Here is a 19,004-nt window from a genome sequence, read left to right as displayed (position 1 = left end):
GGTTCCAGTCCTGCAAATTCCTGCCGGGATTGTTTATGTTCTGGGAGAGCGGTAAGGGAGAGGGGACAAGGGCTAATGTTGTAACGATGACAATGGCGGTTCTGTTTGTAAATCACCGCGTATGACTGGCCAGCTGGAGCCAAAATTCTTTGATTTATGTGCTGACCTCCAAACAATTCTAAACGGTGCCCCGCAAACTAGCAGCCAGACAGAACAAGAGGTGATGAGCGCAACCTCCCCACCACCACCACCTCTGTCCATTTGTGAATAAACAAGTGACCCATGTTCAGTCCGCGGAGAGGTCAAGGCGAAGGACAGGCGACATGGCAGGCAGACAGACAGACAGACAGACAGAGGGCCTCAGGAGCGATGGAGGAGAATGGACAGAGAAGGAGAGATGGATGTGTGTTTGTTTCTCCCCGTGGCCTCTGCGGCCCTAATGAGCGCCACAGGCCAGCCGTGGGGCAGCCGGGGCTTCTCCCCGTTTTGACTTCATCAAGATTAATACTTCCCTCCACGTCGCAGGTCAGCCCCACAGAAAGAATTACGTCCCAAATTGTCACGTCTCCCGTCACACACGGCCCCCTTTCAGCCTGCGTTGCCGCCCGATCCTGAAATCGAGCCATATGTCGAAGACTCGGCGACGTCGTCTAAACGCAGCCTCGCTGTAAAAAGAGAGAAGTGGCGGCTGGTTTTCATGCGTCCTGACCTGGGATCAGGCTGAAGCACCCTGTCTAGACATCAGCTCCGCTTTGTGCCAGCATCTCGCAGCAGCCGCACATCTTCGCACCTCTCCCTTTTTTTCCTTCCCGCAATTTCACCACCACCCTTTTGTTCCTGATCCTTGACGGCCCGATCCGTCTCCTCGCTCTGGGCCGGGGCTTAGGAGTGCTTTTTCTGGCAGCCACGCCGGTGAGGGGAGGACGGCGAGGAGAGGTTGAACCGCTGATGACCCGACGACAAAGAATGCAGACAGACTGCAAAGAATGCAACCTACAAATATGGCTGTGATAACTATTGAGGTTGCCCTTATTTGAGTCTCTCCTCTCAGATCCCCGCATTTTGTGTGTGTGTGTGTGACGCTCCAACACGCCCTCATTATGCTGCAGTGTTGTAAAACAAAGGTGCTCAACAATGGTTCGATAAGACCTCGCGTGTAATGAGAGTTTTCAGTAACTTTTGTTTTTTCTCAATTAGTAAACAGGTCCCCCATTCAGGTCCAAACAAGCCCGATTCTTATTTTTGCTCCAGTGTGACAGACCCCACCCACCCCTTGTCCGTCGCCTCCAGCGGCCCACTTTGGATCTTGGCATCCCCCAGAACATTCAGGGCACACAGACTCCTCCCTCCCTCCCCTCAATCCCCAGCCCCTCAGCACACACACACTTACACACACACACCCATTTGTGATTGACAGTGTCTTTGTTCCATTGTGCATAGCTGTCGCCTCTGATGAAGACACATACACAGAGCAGAGGCGTTCATTGTACACTGCGCAGAAACTACAGGTCTCCCACCAGTTGCAGGCTGCTCCTGGTGAGGAGGCCGACTGGCTCGGAGCGACCAGGCACCGGCTGCCAGACAGCCTTAGGAGCGCTGGGTGGTATAAGGGACAGGATGTGCTCAGAGAAGGGTGAAGTCAAAGATGCCGGCAGTAGACTGAAAGACCTCTCCCAGTTCTTCCAGCGTGCACCAAGGGGTCTCGGCCCAGTAAGGAAAGAGGGGCCAGCTGGAGAGGGAGGCTGCTGAGTGCTGCGCAATGTGTCTGAGGAGGCCGTCATTAGGGTTCACCCCTCCTCGGGGATGGGAACCAGGTCACATTCTCTCACACGGCACAAAGCAGGGTGTGTGTGCGCGAGGAGGGTGGGGGTCCGAGGGAGGGGGTTTTGATGGGGAGCAGGCCATGACCTCTTTATATCCATCAACAGATCACTAACTTGGCCCATAGACATGCTCAGACAACACATTCAAAAACACACACACACATAAATGCACGCGCGCACGCACGCTTGCACACACACACGCACACGCACATGCAAACACATGCAAATATCCGTGTGCACAATGAGCAGCCGTGCACACAAGATGAGCATATGCAAGAAATAAAGACGTGTGCGCCACAAGAGGCGGAGCGTGCGTCCTCATCTGAATATGCTGCACATCTCTTAGTTTTTGTGCCAGCCAACTATTTTTCCCACTCCTCAAGTTTCCTCCCCGCTAGTTGTGCTTCAAACCAAAATAACCCATTGCGTTGCTGTGTTGTGTTTCTCAAAGCGCTGCGTCTTATTTTGTTTGGCCTCATTAATAGCGTTTACGGAAAATGCCAACTCAAAGTGAAATTGCTGGCTTTTGTAGCATTCCTCCATCTCACTGGAGACGAATTCCATCACACTGAAGCTCCAGCGAGCTGGGTTCCAAGCCACAAGTTGGCTGCCAAGCCGGGGGATAAAATGTGAAATACTGCCCCCTAGTGAACTACAGGGAGCATTGGAGACAACCAAAGAAGTTTTGGTTATGTCGGCAGGCAACATAACTGCGTTTTCTCGTTTTCATCCTTCGAGGGGGAAAAAAAAAGAATAAACATACAGAAATTGCTTTTATTTCTAATTTGAGATGCTATATTAGAAATATCTCAACCCAGTCTTTCAAAACCTTTTAAAAGCACACTCATTCAGTTCAAAGAAAGATTAAAAATACGATTAAACAGCAGTTATGACCATGAGGACATTATAGTAAGGCAAACATGTAATCACAGGTAAAACAAAATCACAATGGACATATTCTTTTTTTTTTTTTTCCTTTTACACGTCACATCCCAGTCAGAGTTTATAGTCATCTAGGCTACAAGTAATAAACATATTATTTTTTCCTCTTTGCTTAGTTTAAATTTGTGCTTTGTTATCGATCTAGGATGTTCCTTTGCCTCACTTGTTGTTTTTGTGTTCTCATTAAGCAGCGGGGAGACGTCGACCTGCGGTTTAGCCCCTCCCATAAGGCATCTAGCATGCCCCTCTTTAAAATTTGTACAATTACACAATGTGTGTGTTGCTCATGTCTCTGTATGTCTGTATGTATGCGTGTGTGTGTGTGTGTGTGTGTGTGTGTGTGTGTGTGTGTGTGTGTGTGTGTGTGTGTGACTGGATGAGGTCATTCTAGTCACACATCCCGCAGCAAACTTGTGCAACTGCGCAAACTGTCCGACAAAGTTTATCCTGGTGGCGTGCTCTCTTTCTTCTTCTTACGCAGCTCTGGTTCTACCCTAGATGCTTTGCACCGTATCATCACGGGAAGGAAGAAAGAGGAACTGGTTTGGAGGGAGGGTGGGGGGTCAAACAAACTGGTGAGGGGCCAAGTTTCAGTTGGGAGAGATGGTGCGTCTGCGCAGGCAGCTGCACGTCAGGCACTTGAGGATGCTCATGGTGATGTGCATGAGGGGGCCAAAGTTGAAGAGCAGATTGTAGAAGGTGTTGACGGACAGGCCGCCGGTCTCGTCCGCGTACTTTAACGCCACAATGGGTGTGTAGAGGCTGTTGGTCAGGTTCCTGAAGCGAGGGCTGTTGGATTCAATCACTTTTTTAATGCACTGAAAAGAAAAAGGAGAACAGGAATGTATTGGAACACATTTCAGGCTTGAGTAATAGGACATTTTATTTAGTTGTTTTTTTTAAACACGTGAACGGCGTGCAAAGAACCTTGGCAATGTCCTCAGGCGTCTGGCCCATGGCTTCAAAAACATCTATGGACGACGGCAGGTAAACGTCTTTGAAATAACGAACTGTGTCGGCGTCCACTCCCGGGAATTCCATCTTGGCCACGTCCTCCATCATCTTCTTCTCAAACTCGGTGTGCACCGGGCCAGGCTCAATCATGGACAGGCTACAAGGAGCCACGGACAGCAAAGCCCATGAGAGAGCGTATCCAGAACAAACTGGAGACAGATGCGCGGGGACGGCGTAAAGAAAAGAAGGTAATCTACCGGATATTGAACTTCATCAGTTGCACGGCCATGCTCTCGCAGAAACCCTCCATGGCAAACTTGGAAGCAGTGTAAACATCATTAAACACCACTCCTAAACCAACAAAACACGGGAGAGAAAGGGCGTTATCGGTTCAGTGCATTGTCAAATTCCACAACTCTCAATTAAAAGCAGACACACTGCGAGTCCAGCAGCTTTTCCACACAGACACACGAGGCCGGTCAATAGAGATCACACGGAACAATGACAGAGCCAGACAGGATATTGAATCAAGTAATCTGTCCTCGATTGGCATCTTATCAGATGCTCTTTGAATTGTTCTGGGAAGCCCCGCCTCTCTCTCGCACTTCAAACATGTTCAAACAAACACTGAAATTCTTTTTCACGGCTCACTGTTTGACTTTCACCAAGTCAATGGACCTTGACTGTCAACACAATCGAGTTATAGATAAACAAAGCTAAGGCCAAGAAAGTATTTTCATTTCTTCGCATCGATGACCTTGATTTTTTTTCTTTGCTTTGTTCACGGATCAATCACTCGCAGCACCATTTGAAACACATGAGGCGAGTCGTACCCTGGAGACCCATGACGCTGCTCATGACCACAATGTGCCCTGAACGCCTCTTCTTCATGTCGGGCATCACTTCCTTGATCATGCGAACAACGCCGAAGAAGTTGGTCTCGAAAACGCGTTTCATCTCGTCGATGCTGATGCTCTCCACAGGTCCCAGCAGGCCCACACCTGCATTGTTGACTGACACACAGACACACAAATGAGATGGAATTAAATTGCTCTTATCTCCAACAGTTTCTTATCTTATTGTCTATTCAAAGGAAACAAAGAGGCGGTGATTAGAGGATTGCATAACGTCAAAAAACGAGTTGACAATAAGGGGAGCTTCAGTGACAGACAACAGATGGCACTACTGGTTACTGTCAACAGATGGCAGTGTGTGACAGCAACGCTGGGCTGTGACATAACGCTGGAGTTTCAGGGACCTCTGGGTCTTGAGTAATGAGGTGAGAGGGGATGGCAGTGTTGGATTTAGACAGAAATAGAGGCAGATTTACAGGCAAAAACCCTGATCCGGACAAGAATTCTGAACAGAAGACGTCGCTAATTCTGTGGTTACTAATCCAGAAACGCACAATTCCAAAAATATGCTGCGCTCTTTCCCCTTCTGCCCGAGACAAAATGAAATGACACGAAATGAATCACTGGAATTCTCGAGATTGAATTGCTCTCGTTAGCTCGGTTTCAGTCGTTTTGTTTTGGAAGACTCAAAGAGCAACATGCGTCACCCACTTCTGTCCAAAGTCAGTGCGAACAGCCAGGTGTCTGTTCTGCTCTGTGAGACCAGCCGCCTTCATTTGTCTCCTTCAAAATGTTCAGAAGGTGCAAGAGTCCAATTTAGCAGGAAACAAAACATATTTTTGTGAGAGGCTGCAAACAGATGGCTAAATATGATGATTCTGCGGATCAACAGTTTTTTGGCCTAACAAATTATTTGGTAATTTGTTTGGCAAAAAATGGGTATGGATATAAAATATATTTTAAGAAGAAACTTTTTGTAGGAATAAATTGAACAGACGTAACCAGCTGGGCCTGTCTGAAGCAACGTGGGAGTTATTTTGGGGGACTACCGTCTCACTTACTCAGGATATCAATGTGACGGTCCTTCACATTGTTGACACACTGCTTAACAGACTCATCGCTGCACACATCCAGCGGCAGCAGCACCATGGTCTTGCCAAACGTGTCTCCTGCCGCCTCCACCAGATTGTCCTTTTTCCTCAGGTCGCGCATGGTGGCAATGACTGTGAAAACAGAGGGGTTCAGGGGGAAAAAGGACTTTGACGTTTAATCTGGTTTCTTGCTTTGTGGAAAAGTTGCCTGCAGCAAGTCGAAAATGAGAGCAGAGCAACACATATCCTGACTTTTTCACATTTTTCAAAAGCTTCACACGTATCACTGGCACGTATCAGTTGCCTTGACTCACAGTCACACTGGCGAGCAGACTCAACAGGCCAAGACACCACTTGCTTGAAAGGTCACGCTCACTCTCTCACTCACACACACGCACACAGGCCCCTGCAACAAACAGAGTCGGATGTGCGGGTCAGAGTTCCCCGCGGTGGCCACGCCTGACTGTTGACACGACACAGAATTGATCCACTCTGAACTTTACACGCGGCGCAGCGCTAACCTATATACAGCGCAGGAATCTATCAGCGCCGTGTTGTCTTCTGCCATGTTGTGTGTTTTTGTAGATTGGCGCTGACTGACGTTATCTAAGAAGGCAGAGATAGAAAGAGCTGTTGGATGAAAAAAAAAAAAAAAAAGCCAATCACAAGGAGTAAACAACCTCAGCCATTCACCAGAACCTACATGCTGGCCTTGGTCAACAAAAAGCAAAGTCCAGTTAGTCTGAGAACAATTTGATCAGCAGGATTTTGATTAAGCGTCATTGTTATTTTGTAGGCTATTTCTTCTTCTCTCTCTCTCTCTCTCTCTCTCTCTCTCTCTCTCTCTCTCTCTCTCTCTCTCTCTCTCTCTCTCTCTCTCTCTCTCTCTCTCTGTGCGTGTGTGTGACTGGTTTCCATTATGCAAGAAACCTAACAACTTAATTCAGGGCTGATTTGAGAGACACCATAGATAATAGCCCATGAATAAGCAGAATAGTGTGACACTGGGGGCAAAAGCTTATCCAGTTGATCTCATCTGATCAAAGAAGTCACTTTAAGGGTCAGTGTTACTGATCTTCTATCTCCTATTGTGTAAACTCAGGGTCTTGAAAGGTAACTTAAGGCCAGCGTCGACCACAGAACCTTTGAGAGTGAAACAAAAGCCCTGCATCAACGACGGCTCTTATAGAGTCTAATCAAGTGCAATCTTGTGATTTAAGATTTGTGTCTGTGAGGCAATGAAGAGATTTATGCACTGGGAGAGAAATGAACAAGAGAGCCATTGTTCCAGTGGCTCCTGCAGGAATTACTCTGGAGCTGCTTAAACATTCTTGAATGAAGCTCACATGGTATTGCACACATTCAGATTGGGTTTTATTTTTTATTTTTTTGGCAGGGGGAGGGGTTGTCGGAGAGTCTGCTACTGGTTATTCCTTCATGCATAGTGCAATATTATTTCATCTCAACTTGATTTACCCAAGATTCTGGAGGGGTGGGGGGCACCAAATCAGCTTTGTCGAATTAAAAAGCAGGTCTCAGAGAAGATTTGCTCGCACCGGTGTCAAGGGCACTGCTAATCACTTATGTTTTGCTTATCTATTTAATGGCTATAGAAAATACTATTGATATGGATGGCCCCCAAATACAAAGAAAACAACTTGACCAGAGGTTCTTCAAGTGGCCTAACCAGTAGGAGGAATGACTGCACTGAGCTGAGAGATGACTACACATCTCAGGGGTAAATATGCTGAGAATACAGGTTTCCAAAAGTGTTCGGACACTGACTGGGGTCAAATTGTCAAGCATTAAAGCTGCCTTGAAAGCAAAGTTTCATCCAAGAAGGGTGTTTGGACAGAAGGTAGGTCTGACGCAGTCCTGCCTGCTGCTCCACGACACAGTTCTGGGGGGTGTCCCGGGTTCTTCCAGTGGCATTAATGTTTTCTGTGCAAACTGCGGAGCGGCAGTGACAGTGCGGGGCAGCACAAACTCCACTGAACACCGATGAAGACTTCAAACGAGGCCCTTGGCTCAGGAGTGAACCCTCGCTTGTACAGGTCTCAAACTTTGTCGCCCCCCCTCTTTCAACACTCGCCCCAGTGAGGCGACTATAGGGCACATTAGACACGGCACTAAACCGGAGCAGGCGGTTTACAATTCACTGCGATAAAAAAAAAAAAAAAAGGGGGACGGGGGGGACTTTGTGCGCGAGAAGTCACTTGAAAGAGAACTGACAAGACTGCTTTTATAATACTTTGCCTGGCAAAGCGGCATCCTCGCAAGCGCCCTGTCCTGCAAAAACTGCGCTTTCAGATAATAATAATAGTGGAGCCCCCCCCCCCAAAAAAAAAAGGGAGAGAGAGAGAGAGAGAGAGAGAGAGAGAGAGAGAGAGAGAGAGAGAGAGAGAGAGAGACCGAATCGCGGCGCTTTACAAAGGGGACATGGATCCGATCTAACCGGGGCTGCATATCAGAGTGGACGCCACACACACACACACACACACATACACACACACACACACACCGACTTACCGATTCGCCCCCCCTCTAAAGACGGAGAGCCGCGCACGAAACTCAAGCGAACTTTGTGCGTAAAAGAGCTCCGGCGCAATGGAAGCGTCCTCGCACGAGAAAGTAAACACGGACACGGGCTCCCGGTGGCGAACCGTGCTATCTATCGCCGACAGGCTCCGATTAAAGAAACAATGTAGAAGAAAGCGCATTTTTTTTTTTTTTTTTTTTTTTTTTTTTTACCATGGTAACGCTTCTTCTCATCTTTGGCCAGCGTGACGGCGATCCGTAACCCGATGCCGGAGGAGCAGCCGGTGATCAGCACAACTTTCTGCCCGCTGTTCGCCATGATTAGTCGGGTTAGGTCCGCCGTGTTTCTCAGCGGTCCTCCACTCCGGATGGTCGCTGCCGAAGGAGCTACCGATCACCGGACTTTAAAATCGCTAAAGCGGATCATGCAGCCGCTGCAGCCATGTGAGCGTCTAAATCAGTCACATGTTCGATAAAATCAGTAACTGAAAAAAAAAGAAAGAAAGAAAAAAAAAAAAAAAAAAAAAAAAGGAGGTGGCATCGCAAACACCCATCAGGGTCGGGACGTGTTTTCAACGTGATAGGTGCCGCCTGCCCCCAAAAGCAAGTTAATTCCTCTTTACAAAAATGTTTGGTGGGCCAGTGCATGCGCGTACGTGCGCGTCGGTGACTGGGGGGGGGGGGGGGGGGGGGGGGGGGGGCAGAGCTTATTTGATTTTCTGTAGCAGTGACCTCAACAGCGTCTTCCCACAGCACTGGCGCATGTCGTAAACACTGACAGATATCTACTATGCAGTATATTGTAATCCCTGTCATTTAGATAAATTGTGGTTTAATTGAATTAATCGAAGGGCAAATTATTCTTGAACAGTTGCCAAAAAATGTTGTATGGTCTTTAAACTTTAAACTTTTATTTATTTATTTTTTTTAATTCAACGTCATCAGAAACCATCAATATGGCTTTGGTTGTTCTTACCATAATTATTAACTGTTACTTTGATCAATGAGTCAGAACTCTTTTTTTAATGTTGCCAACATGAATGTCCGTATTTCGCATAATGCTAGTTTATCTATGTACTTTTTCATTTTAAACATTTTCATCTCACACTCAAATTAAATTCTGACGGGTGTGCAGTAATTTAATACATTGCATTGCACTGCCATCTTGTGGCAAGGAAATGAGCAGCACTCCGGTTTTATTGCGTTCTTAACAGCCCATTAACTAATTATTGCTAATTACGTAGCTGCGAAAAAGACTGATAATTATACAGACGCATTTTTTCAGATTCATTAAAGAGGTTATCAGTTTTGTTGAATTATAATCTCATGACAAGTGCTTGTGTTAGTGACAAGGTGGCCCTAATCTTGACAAATGTTGTCAGAGGTCAAAGTGCCTCAGATAAGATCACAAACCAGACTTCTTCTTCTTCTCCTTCAAGGTCAAAGAACAAAAGTCAAAGTCTGTCTCGTTGAAGTCTGTTGGCTGAATGTGATGCAACCACATGCTAACGGTTAAACTAGAAGAGCAAATGTATGTTTTTAATTTAATGTAATACAGATCCTTATACTCTTGGTTTTTATGTAATATCCCCTGAGTGGGGATGAGCCAAAGTGCACTGCTGAGGGACTTCGTCAATGATTGGTGGAAACAGCCAGTGTCTTTTGCACTACACAATGTGTTCTCTGCCTGTTTTTTTTTTACCACCACCCCTCGCCACACTCACACACTCCTTCACTTGCCAAGCTTTAAGTTTCACAAAGGATATTTGGTAAATATTAATATATGTGACCCTGAGGGGACTCTTAGATTTTTTTTTTCTTTTAACTTTATCGAGTTTTGAGTGTGTTCTCTGCTGCCGATGTATCTCCCCTGGCTCATGAAGCCTAATTATGGGACCTGTTCTGCTGATTCTGTCAAATTTTTAGATCATTAACAATTTTCCGCCCTTTTAAACATATTGTTAACACACATTTGTGTGACTGGCTGGCCATGATTTGATCCTTCCCCCCGATTACCCCTTGCTAAGCCCACCCTAACAGAACCTGCCAATACCGTCGGACGAATCAATGTCATCATGAGGACAAGGCAAGAGAGTAAAGGCAGAGGACAGGACACAAATTCAAACAGTCTGAGTAGCCTGTGTGTCTCCTCTTAGGTTAAACTGAGGCCACAGGTCTCTATTGTCAAGAGCAGCTATTAATCCCCCTTATAACTTTAAAAGGAAAGAGTCTCCCGGAGGGAAGACATATTTTAACCATAAGAGAGGTCTTAGCCTGACCCATCGACAGCCAGCCTGTAATCTGTGGGTTAAAGGTGTGAAGACATGTTTAGATATGTTGTGGAGGGGAGAACATGTTCATAATTCTCATAAACAACCTACAAAATCACCTCTGATGGCTTCTTTGGAATCATTTCCTCATCTGAACATCAGCAACTGTGGAGAAAATGTGTGCATGCACGACAGGCAGGCAGGCAGACTGAGCAGCCTGTGCCGAGTTCAGGCCTCATTTCCTCTTCCTGTCTCATAAAGCTGATGTCTGCGCATTTCCAACATCCCAAAGCCATGACCCATTTCCCAATCTGCAAAGCAGACAATTACAATGAGACAATAAATATGAAAATTGCATTGCCAGATGAAGCCATTTTAAAACAGTGCTGACAGGAGGCCAAACAACACACACAGCTGTAATATTTTGGCGCATTTGGAATTAATGTCAAATCCTGCAGACATGTACAAATCACTGAAGGCACATCCAAAAACCATCACAGAAAATACACAAAAAACACAAAATATTGTGAGAACCTATTTATATAATATACGATTATCTTTATAGTTCCTCATAGACTTTTCCTGTCTTCACTGAAAAAAGAACAAGCATGCAATGAAATGTCTCCTTGCACAAAACTCAAAGTGGGCATTGTTCTAATGGTCATTCCGAGGCTCAAACTGACAAACCACGTTCTACACATGAGAATTTCTACACATTCATTGAGTCAGTAGAAAAAGTGAGAACTTGTTACACACAGACGGCCTCATAAACAGTCATAAAATATTTAAATAGCCATGATTTATCCAAAAATAATCCCAAGTATTGCATTTCACAAATCCACTCTGATGCACGTAAACTGCAAGTTATAAGTCACTTTAGTGATGACCATAGTTACTTTATGCATTGCTGCACAATAATAAAGTCTGCAATAATATTATATTTCCACCTCAGTTATTAGCCACAATGAAGCAGCTGCAGCTTGGAGGCCTATGGTGGTTATCAAAGTGAGGTCCATGGGCCCAAAGTGGCCTGAGGTTGGTCTGAATGGTCTCCAGCAAAACAGGCCTTAATATTTCAACTTTATCTCTCTAGTAATTAAATAATGACAAAATGTCATAATGAGTTCAATGATTCAGACAACTTTTGGCAAGGGGAGGATTCCTAGGGACGGGATCGTGCAGGAGCTCCTCTTGGAGGTCGTTCATACGTAAAAAAGTCTGGGAATGACGGCACTGGAGCTCGGGTTAATGGACAGCAGTGAGGTCAGGGCTAATCATGGCATGCTGTCCTTTGTGCCTGCAGAGAAAGTGGACAGGTGTGAAGGGGGAGATGAGGAGGTGTGCTAGACAGCCACTGATGTCGGCCCTTCAAGCTATTGCTGCCAAGGAATTTTAGAAGATTATACTAAGAGGTGGGGACAACACAAGTCTGCACAAGCCTCCCCATGCCATGTGCTCTCGTTGCTTTTAATGCCTTGTTGTAAACAGGGTTCCAGCTCAGTCATGCTGTGATGCCCAGCCAGGTGTTGGTGGTCACCCATCTACCTTGTCTCTGCTTTCTTCCAGACATGTTGAAGGGCTAAATATGCTATTTTCTGGAGAAGATGGAGCATTTTAAAAAATCAATCTTTCTGGCTAAATCATTTTGTAGTCCATTTTTTGTAGTCCAAAAAAAAAATGAGAATTGGTAAATGCCACGGAAACTTCATGCAGAAAACAAAAACACATGTAAGCAAATAATATTCTTCCTCAGTGAGTCCCTAAATTCAAGTACAAGATGACAAGAAAGTGACTCATGCTGCCGGAGGGACCGCCGACTCTTGGCTGCGTGAAAGGGCCCAGAGGACTGGAATGTTTGCCACAGGTCAGGAGTGGCGCGTTCTGTTCTTTTGTGTCCAGTCTGCAGAGGAGGTGTGGAATGCAAACTTGAAAATAAAAGGGGATGAAGGCGAAGAGTAGCTGGGGCTCGGCTCGGTGGGGTGGGAAGCACGGCCCACCGGGAATGTGTTTGAAACTCGCTCTTGGAGTACAAGAGAAGAGAAAAGGTGTCGGTATTTTTGTTCCAGAGAAGGGAAATTTGAAAGTGGAGTTGCAGTTGTAGGTAAATACTTTGAATGCAATACAGACGCTTTCAGACCAGGGCAATTAAAATGAAGATCATAATGCGGCATTGTGTCAGTACCATTCTATAATATTCTCTGAGACAGAGAGAGAGAGAGAGAGAGAGAGAGAGGGGGGGGGGCAGTCATCGAGCCTCATCACCAGCTGTCTTTCATAGATTCTCTGATGACAGGAACAATTTTCTTCATGAGATAAAAGTATATTGAAGCGTCACTAAGAATTGATATGAATATATTTTTTGACAAAATGTCTCAGCAGAGGCGATTCAGAGTTTCTCAAGTTATGCCACTGTCCCAATATGCAACAAATCAGCCTCCTCCAGATCGAGTTGCAAAATTCAAATTCCTACTTCAAAGCATAAAAGCACGCCACAATGCTTGTGTGACCCCTTTGTGGTATCACTGTTTAGATTCGCCTTCAGTGCTCTCTGCAAATGGCGGCTCTCAGACCCAGCCGTCATCAATCAGGGTGTGTTGTGCAGTAAACAGCTGAGTAGCGCGCACACAGCAAGGTAAGCTCGATTGTGGATGCTGCTTGAGTTTATTTAGTCTATTTGTTTGAGCGGCCTATTTAACAGACATGGCTCTCAGATGTTAATTAGCTCCGTCTCTCATCATCTCTAAATATTATGATTCACCAGACTGACAGTCCTTCCTGGCCCGGGGCAAAATGGAAAAATCAACCTACTGTCTTGCAGCCTCATTCTTGGTTTAGCAACTTAATTACAGAGTTTTGCCAATATTCCTTGAGTAATTTGTCTGCTCATCTTTGTCCCCGATAAGGATCTTGCCGGTTTGAAAAGGGTTGAATTATAGAGCTTATTTCATAAATTTAATTCCATGAAAAAAAATGAAGAAAAAAATGTGGAATTACAGCTACAGATGCAATGAAATAACATGCAATTCATCTAATCCTTTCTAATGCAACCTGAGCAAGTAATTCCAGATTACCTGTCGTTTTAAAGGATTATGTAAGAACTCATTGCTGTCAAACACATGGAGATAAAACCACCAGCAGTCAGTGGGTGGCACAGTCCCATTTCTCACAAGGCCTTTTCTTCAGACTCTGACTAATAAACTTGCGTTTTGACCCCCTAAAAGCAAAATTTGTTCAGCGCAGGAAAAGGAGAAACAATGGATCACAGGTGCAAAACTTCAAAGAACTTTGTCATCATTTCTATGTTTCAAATTATTACGGCTGTTCCGCTGATGAGCCACCGTGTAATTGTCCTAACAGTGTGTGACGCTACCTCATAACTCCTGCCAGCTTGCAGGGCTTCTCTGCTCAGCTCGACTTTCTCACAATGTGCTCTTGCAAGGTAAAAGCAGTGGGTTTAACACCTGGTTGATGCAGACTGAAAATCAGACGTTCCATTGTGCAAATTAGAGACATGACTTCATGGTTGTCGTGATTTTTTTTTTGTTGTCCAGACTGTTTTGTTAAGAGATCCTGCTGTATTCTCTAATTTGTTTGTGTCACCCTTTCATCTTCCTCCTCCCTGAAAGTGTGGTCTGGATTTGCTTTGGTGCAGCAGCCATGATACTCGGACGTGGTTTTTTCTTGTCTGAAAGTCTCAGAGAAATCCCACATTTTACACCAATCGGCCTTAAGATTGTGATTAGCGCCGAGGCCGCAGCCATTCGTTTGCTAGACAGATGTTGGCTGTCTCAGTGTCTCCGTGTGCAGCGAACGGCTGTTGTTATCAAAGGCTCAGATATAAATCTGCTGTAATGCTGAAAACAAGGGACAACACATCACATCAGCGCTCAGGCTCCACCACACACATGCAAAATTAAATATTGTTCCACGGTCATTGTTTGCACTTGTATTCTAAATTCTAATTTAATCTGTAAAACATGATGTACAATGTTTATCACATCCTATTATTATACTGTTTAGTACTATTACATATAACACATTACATGTTATATATAGTGGCACTTTTAAGACTTGGTCTGTATGGATGACTCTTTCTTCTAACGACTGAATGCATATTTGTCCTTGCCCTGTTTGGACATGTTCTTCTAGGAACAGGCTGAATTGAAAGCCCATTTGAGGGGTCTCTAATCCTAAACGCTCATCTGCCTCTTCTGAGGATCTATGGAGTTTTTCCTACGTCCCAGGAGGCTTAAAAACCCAGCGATGACAGATTGCGTCATTTCACTTCACCTTTTCCACCCGCCAAGCGATTAAACGATGAGAGACGTCCACCCCGATTTGTCAAGCTGCACTGGAACGCGGGGGTAGAGCGGGCGTCTCTCTAGTAACACCTCACCTCATGTTGCGATGGATCTGAAAGACTGTTAGAACAGTATCAATCTCGGGCATTGGAGATTAAATCAATAAAAATGACAAGTGTCCATTCTCGTTGTACCTTCAAAGTCGAGCTGAATTAACTACCTGTCAAAGTGACTCTGTTAATTTCTGTGGACTGATTATCAGGATAAAAAGACCTCCAGCATGAAGCAGCTTTGTTTGTTCTGAGTGCCTTTAGTGGCATTGATGTGTTTACACCAATGAAGAAAACGGGTCATTTATGCATCAATCTTTTGCAGTCTGATTTATAAGACTTTCTGCTCGATGAAAGTTGAACACCAACTGGCTTCAGACAAATGGTTCGACTCAGATTTTAATTGGAATTTTCCCCTGTGCATTACAATTGTGTCATGTGTAATTTTTTAAAATGTATGTACTGGGTCCATTGCGGTTTAATTAATGCATGTTTGCTGCTAGTCATGTGGAAAGAATAAAGAGCGCAGTTGATATAAGGTGCGCTCTTTTTAAAATAGACATCCGTCTTCTCATCCTTCCTTTATGATTTTTTTGTTTGTTTGTTTTCAAGCACTATTAATTTGTTGGCTGACCTGGTTCCAGTGTTCGGCCCAAGTTGCATGGCACATGCTGGGGAACTATTTCTCACACAGAGCTCAAACTATCCCCTGGACTCTTAGTAACTATCTGCTAAAAGCTGTTAGGAATGCGGCCCAGACTCAGACTGGCTGAGCTGGTACTGAGAAGGGAGACGGTGGGAGGTCAGGGCCTTCGTGTTTACCTACCAGACCAACTTCAGTCTCTTCAGATATCTGCACGTTTGCGTTGAACCAACCCTGAGAGACTTTCTTGGATTCTGTTCAACCATTTTCCAATTCTTCGCCCACCATTCATCGCCTTTGACATCAAGGAAATTTGACCTCTTGAGAGGGCACCTCGTCTTAAAGAACTGTGCCCAAAATATCAGGTTTTCTGTAAGAAAAAAAAAAAAAGTGCCTCACAACATGAAAAATGTGCTAAAGCCAACAAAATATTTCATGTTCCCTGCTCACTGAATCATTTATCATATTTTCTGGTAGATCAAGTGTAACACGGTTTTGTTCAGACGTAAGAAAAGGGAATGTTTACCTTGATGAGTTTTTGCACCGTCGCCTTCAAGAACAGTCACTAAAACCTAAAAAGATACAGAAGTGGATACATAATAAACATCACTGGGGTGAGAGAAACCTGGTCCAACTGAACAGAACAATCCAATAGGGAGAACGTCAACTGGAAAATTAACAACACTTGCAGCACAAAGTATCTTGTATAATTACACAGTTTGAGTAGAAACAATCCCATTTAATCATTTTAAAGTCATGAATTGTTTTGCATTTATAACAGAGCTTGATTGGTTTCAATCGCATTTCCGATCAAACATGGTTTTAGCCTGATTAGGGACAAGCATTTTGTTATTAGGAGTAATTTAAACATAAGGTCAGAGGCTTTTTATATATATATATATATATATATATATATATATATATATATATATATATATATATATATATATATGTATATATTTTTTTAAAAGAAATGAAGTTAGATCACATAAATACACCTGTTTTGTATTAGATATGAATTTATGTGTGCAGCTCAGGCCTCACACTGGTCTGGCTGCAGCTTGGATACCCAGAGTGGACCAACTGCAGCCATCTGATGGTATTGGTTATTATTGTCTGGCAAATGATGATGGTATTGGTTAGGTGTCTAACTAATACCATCTATATGTATGTATGTATGTATGTGTATATATATATATACACATACACACACACACACACACACACACATATGAATGAATGACAAACGTTTTCAAGAGGCTCTTTATCATGTTTACGTTTTCAAAGGCTATAAAGTAGGAAACTGACAGGTTAAGAGGTAGTCCTGTTGCGTCATTAAGGTGGAGGCAACGACCACTTGTGAGACTCGCACGACGCACGTTATTGCGAGCAATCAATGTGATTTATACGAAAGAGAGAGAGAGAGAGAGAGAGAGAGAGAGAGAGAGAGAGAGAGGGGGGGAAAAAAATCGTCCTCAGGCGACGTCTTGGCCCGGATGGGAGGTGGAGGGAGGGAGAGAGAGCGGGAAGGAGGAGGAGGAGAGGCGAGGGTGGGTGTGGGACGGGGGGAGGGAGACGCTGAATGAGAGAGGCAGAGAGAAGCGGAGAGGAGAGCACACCACAACAAAAGTTGTACAACTTTAGAGCAAGTTGGAGCCCGGACAAGACTGGCTTCCCTCCTCTGCTCTCCTCCTCTCCGCATGGCTGCTGCTGTCTTTCAGCAAAGATAAGAAGGGGGGGAAAAAACAACAACACATTTCTGCTGCCCATATATATTTTTTGGTGGCGGAAGCGGGGACGAGAGGTGAGGGTGGGGGTCTCTGCTCGGAAGGATGGAGCAGTTAACGAGGAGCGGGTCATGCTGGAGGACGCCGCTTTTTCTTTTAGCGCTGCTTCACGTGACGGCATCACGGCACGGTAAAGTATGAACGCCCACGTGATGTTGTTAACGCTTCACATTGGCTAAACGTTGCTCGCGCTCTTCGTGTGTAAAGTTCTCACGAGTCGTTTCCAATCAGCAAGTTTGCCCGGCGTAAATGTTTCCGAGCGAGAGACGACAACAACAGTAGTAAGAGCCACTTTACACTTGGAACGTTAAGGTGGCCGCACTTCGGGTGAGTTTCCATTGAAGTGATGCGTCAACGCAATCATCAGTGTGCGGGCCAGGCTCTGTGAAGAAAGTAGCAAGGAAAGGGAAGGTAGCGAGCCGGTGCAGGAGTGTCACATACAGAGAGCCCGACAATGTGCACCGAGATGTGCACTTTCCTCGCATTGAAGCGATTTCTCTTGCAGAAACTAACTGATGCACGCACGCCCACCCCTCCCCACCCCCCCCCTCCCCCCTCACTTGTGTCAGGTGTAGCCCACTGGCCGGGAAGAAACCCTGCGGGGACCCTCTGGGCGTCTGCGCGTGATGTCATGTTCGAGTTTACTTGTGAGCGGCGTCGGTTTGCTGTGAAAAGGTTTAACGTTGGCTCGAGGAACGAGGTGAATGGCTCAACAGTGACCGAGCTGAGCAGATTAAAATTCCTGTCATGGATCTGTTTAATGTGCCCTCTGCTCCTCGCATAGGCTTCTAGGTGAAGGAGCTTAGCGCTAACACTCTTAGTGCCTCGGCTATGATTATTCTGGCATGCATCATGCTTTTCGCCCCCCTTCACCCTTTCTATTTTCTATTTTTTTTTTTTAACGTGCTTTATTGCAGATTACCTGCAGAGATCACATTTTGCACAGTTGTGTTGTAAACCAGACAGCGGTGCATGGTGGCGCCGCTCCTTTTTAAACATTGCATTTATGATCCTTGTGCAGGAAAAAAAAGACCCCTGACTCTTTGTCTCAGCGCGACACCTACATGCTTCTGCAGCCAATTTTTAAGCCTTCACCCCCCCACCCCCTCCTCCAACAGATAGTCTTTTACAGCCGGCTTATGCATACAAACTGGATGTCATTCCGGCTACCGCTGTCACCCACGCAGGCCTCGGAGCCCTGTGGCCATGTCCTAAGTGTCTTCAATTGGCAGTCGACCATTTCCTTGCAGGTGCTGGTGCTTAAGAGGCTCCCTGATGGAGTGACGGGCCGAAACAGTGCAGTTAACCCTGTGGACGTCGAAAAAGCTCTCCGAACACTCACACCCATGTCTCATTCCCGCTTATGGATTTCATATTGTATTTTTCAAAGAAGAAGAAGAAGAAGAAGGAGAAGTAGCAGAAATCCATAGCTGTAATGGTTGGCCCCGTGTTCGCCAGCCAAGCCACATACATTGAAGGGAGGCACCGTCCGTATTGCTTTTTTTTTTTTTTTTAATGAGAGTCTGTGAAGTGAGAGGCAGAGATGAGTCAACGTGCACTGGGCATATGGCGGCACTGATACGGCAGCCTGGGCATGAGACTGATAACGTGTCTGTGTCTCAGAGTGGCTGGCTGTGTGTCTGTGTGTGTCTTCCAGTTCGAGACTGTTTTCCCATATGCTTTCTCTGTGTGTGTGTGTGTGTTCGACAAGGATGGCAGAGCACTTTGTAGTCATGCCTGCTAACAGAGTG

The 19,004-nt window shown here is 45.3% G+C and overlaps 2 protein-coding genes across 11 annotated transcripts in view; one reads left to right on the top strand and one right to left on the bottom strand.

Annotated features, from left to right (window-relative positions):
- Nucleotides 1-2,583: 2,583 nt before the first annotated feature.
- rdh8a (retinol dehydrogenase 8a) lies at nucleotides 2,584-8,821 on the bottom strand. Of its 2 annotated transcripts, XM_076038650.1 has the most exons (6): nucleotides 8,416-8,818; nucleotides 5,635-5,796; nucleotides 4,553-4,732; nucleotides 3,977-4,070; nucleotides 3,693-3,876; nucleotides 2,584-3,583 (listed from the first exon to the last, which is right to left on the bottom strand). In XM_076038650.1, exons 1-6 carry the CDS (start codon nucleotides 8,519-8,521, stop codon nucleotides 3,356-3,358), a joined length of 954 nt encoding a protein of 317 aa, XP_075894765.1. In that variant the 5' UTR covers nucleotides 8,522-8,818; the 3' UTR covers nucleotides 2,584-3,355. The 2 variants fall into 2 exon arrangements, with proteins under 2 accessions (XP_075894765.1, XP_075894766.1); XM_076038651.1 differs by lacking the exon at nucleotides 3,977-4,070 and having other exon boundaries at nucleotides 3,693-3,928; nucleotides 8,416-8,821.
- Nucleotides 8,822-17,060: 8,239 nt separating this feature from the next.
- Nucleotides 17,061-19,004, top strand: part of col5a3a (collagen, type V, alpha 3a) — a 43,335-nt gene continuing 41,391 nt past the window's right edge. For 6 of the 9 annotated variants that reach the window (XM_076038529.1, XM_076038528.1, XM_076038524.1 and 3 more), the window contains exon 1: nucleotides 17,061-17,383. In XM_076038529.1, the coding sequence (XP_075894644.1) occupies nucleotides 17,299-17,383 (85 nt within the window). In that variant the 5' untranslated portion in view covers nucleotides 17,061-17,298. Of the gene's footprint in view, nucleotides 17,384-17,442; nucleotides 17,581-17,871; nucleotides 17,954-19,004 lie in introns of those variants that run through there. The other 3 variants (XM_076038525.1, XM_076038527.1, XM_076038526.1) reach the window with 3 other exon arrangements.

The sequence above is a fragment of the Nelusetta ayraudi genome, unplaced genomic scaffold, assembly GCF_046127955.1.
Source record: "Nelusetta ayraudi isolate G7.1 ecotype Tasmania unplaced genomic scaffold, CSIRO-AGI_Nayr_v1 ptg000057l, whole genome shotgun sequence".
Taxonomy (NCBI): domain Eukaryota; kingdom Metazoa; phylum Chordata; class Actinopteri; order Tetraodontiformes; family Monacanthidae; genus Nelusetta; species Nelusetta ayraudi.
Note: the sequence above shows the minus strand (reverse complement) of the source record. Positions and strands in the feature narration are given on the sequence as shown.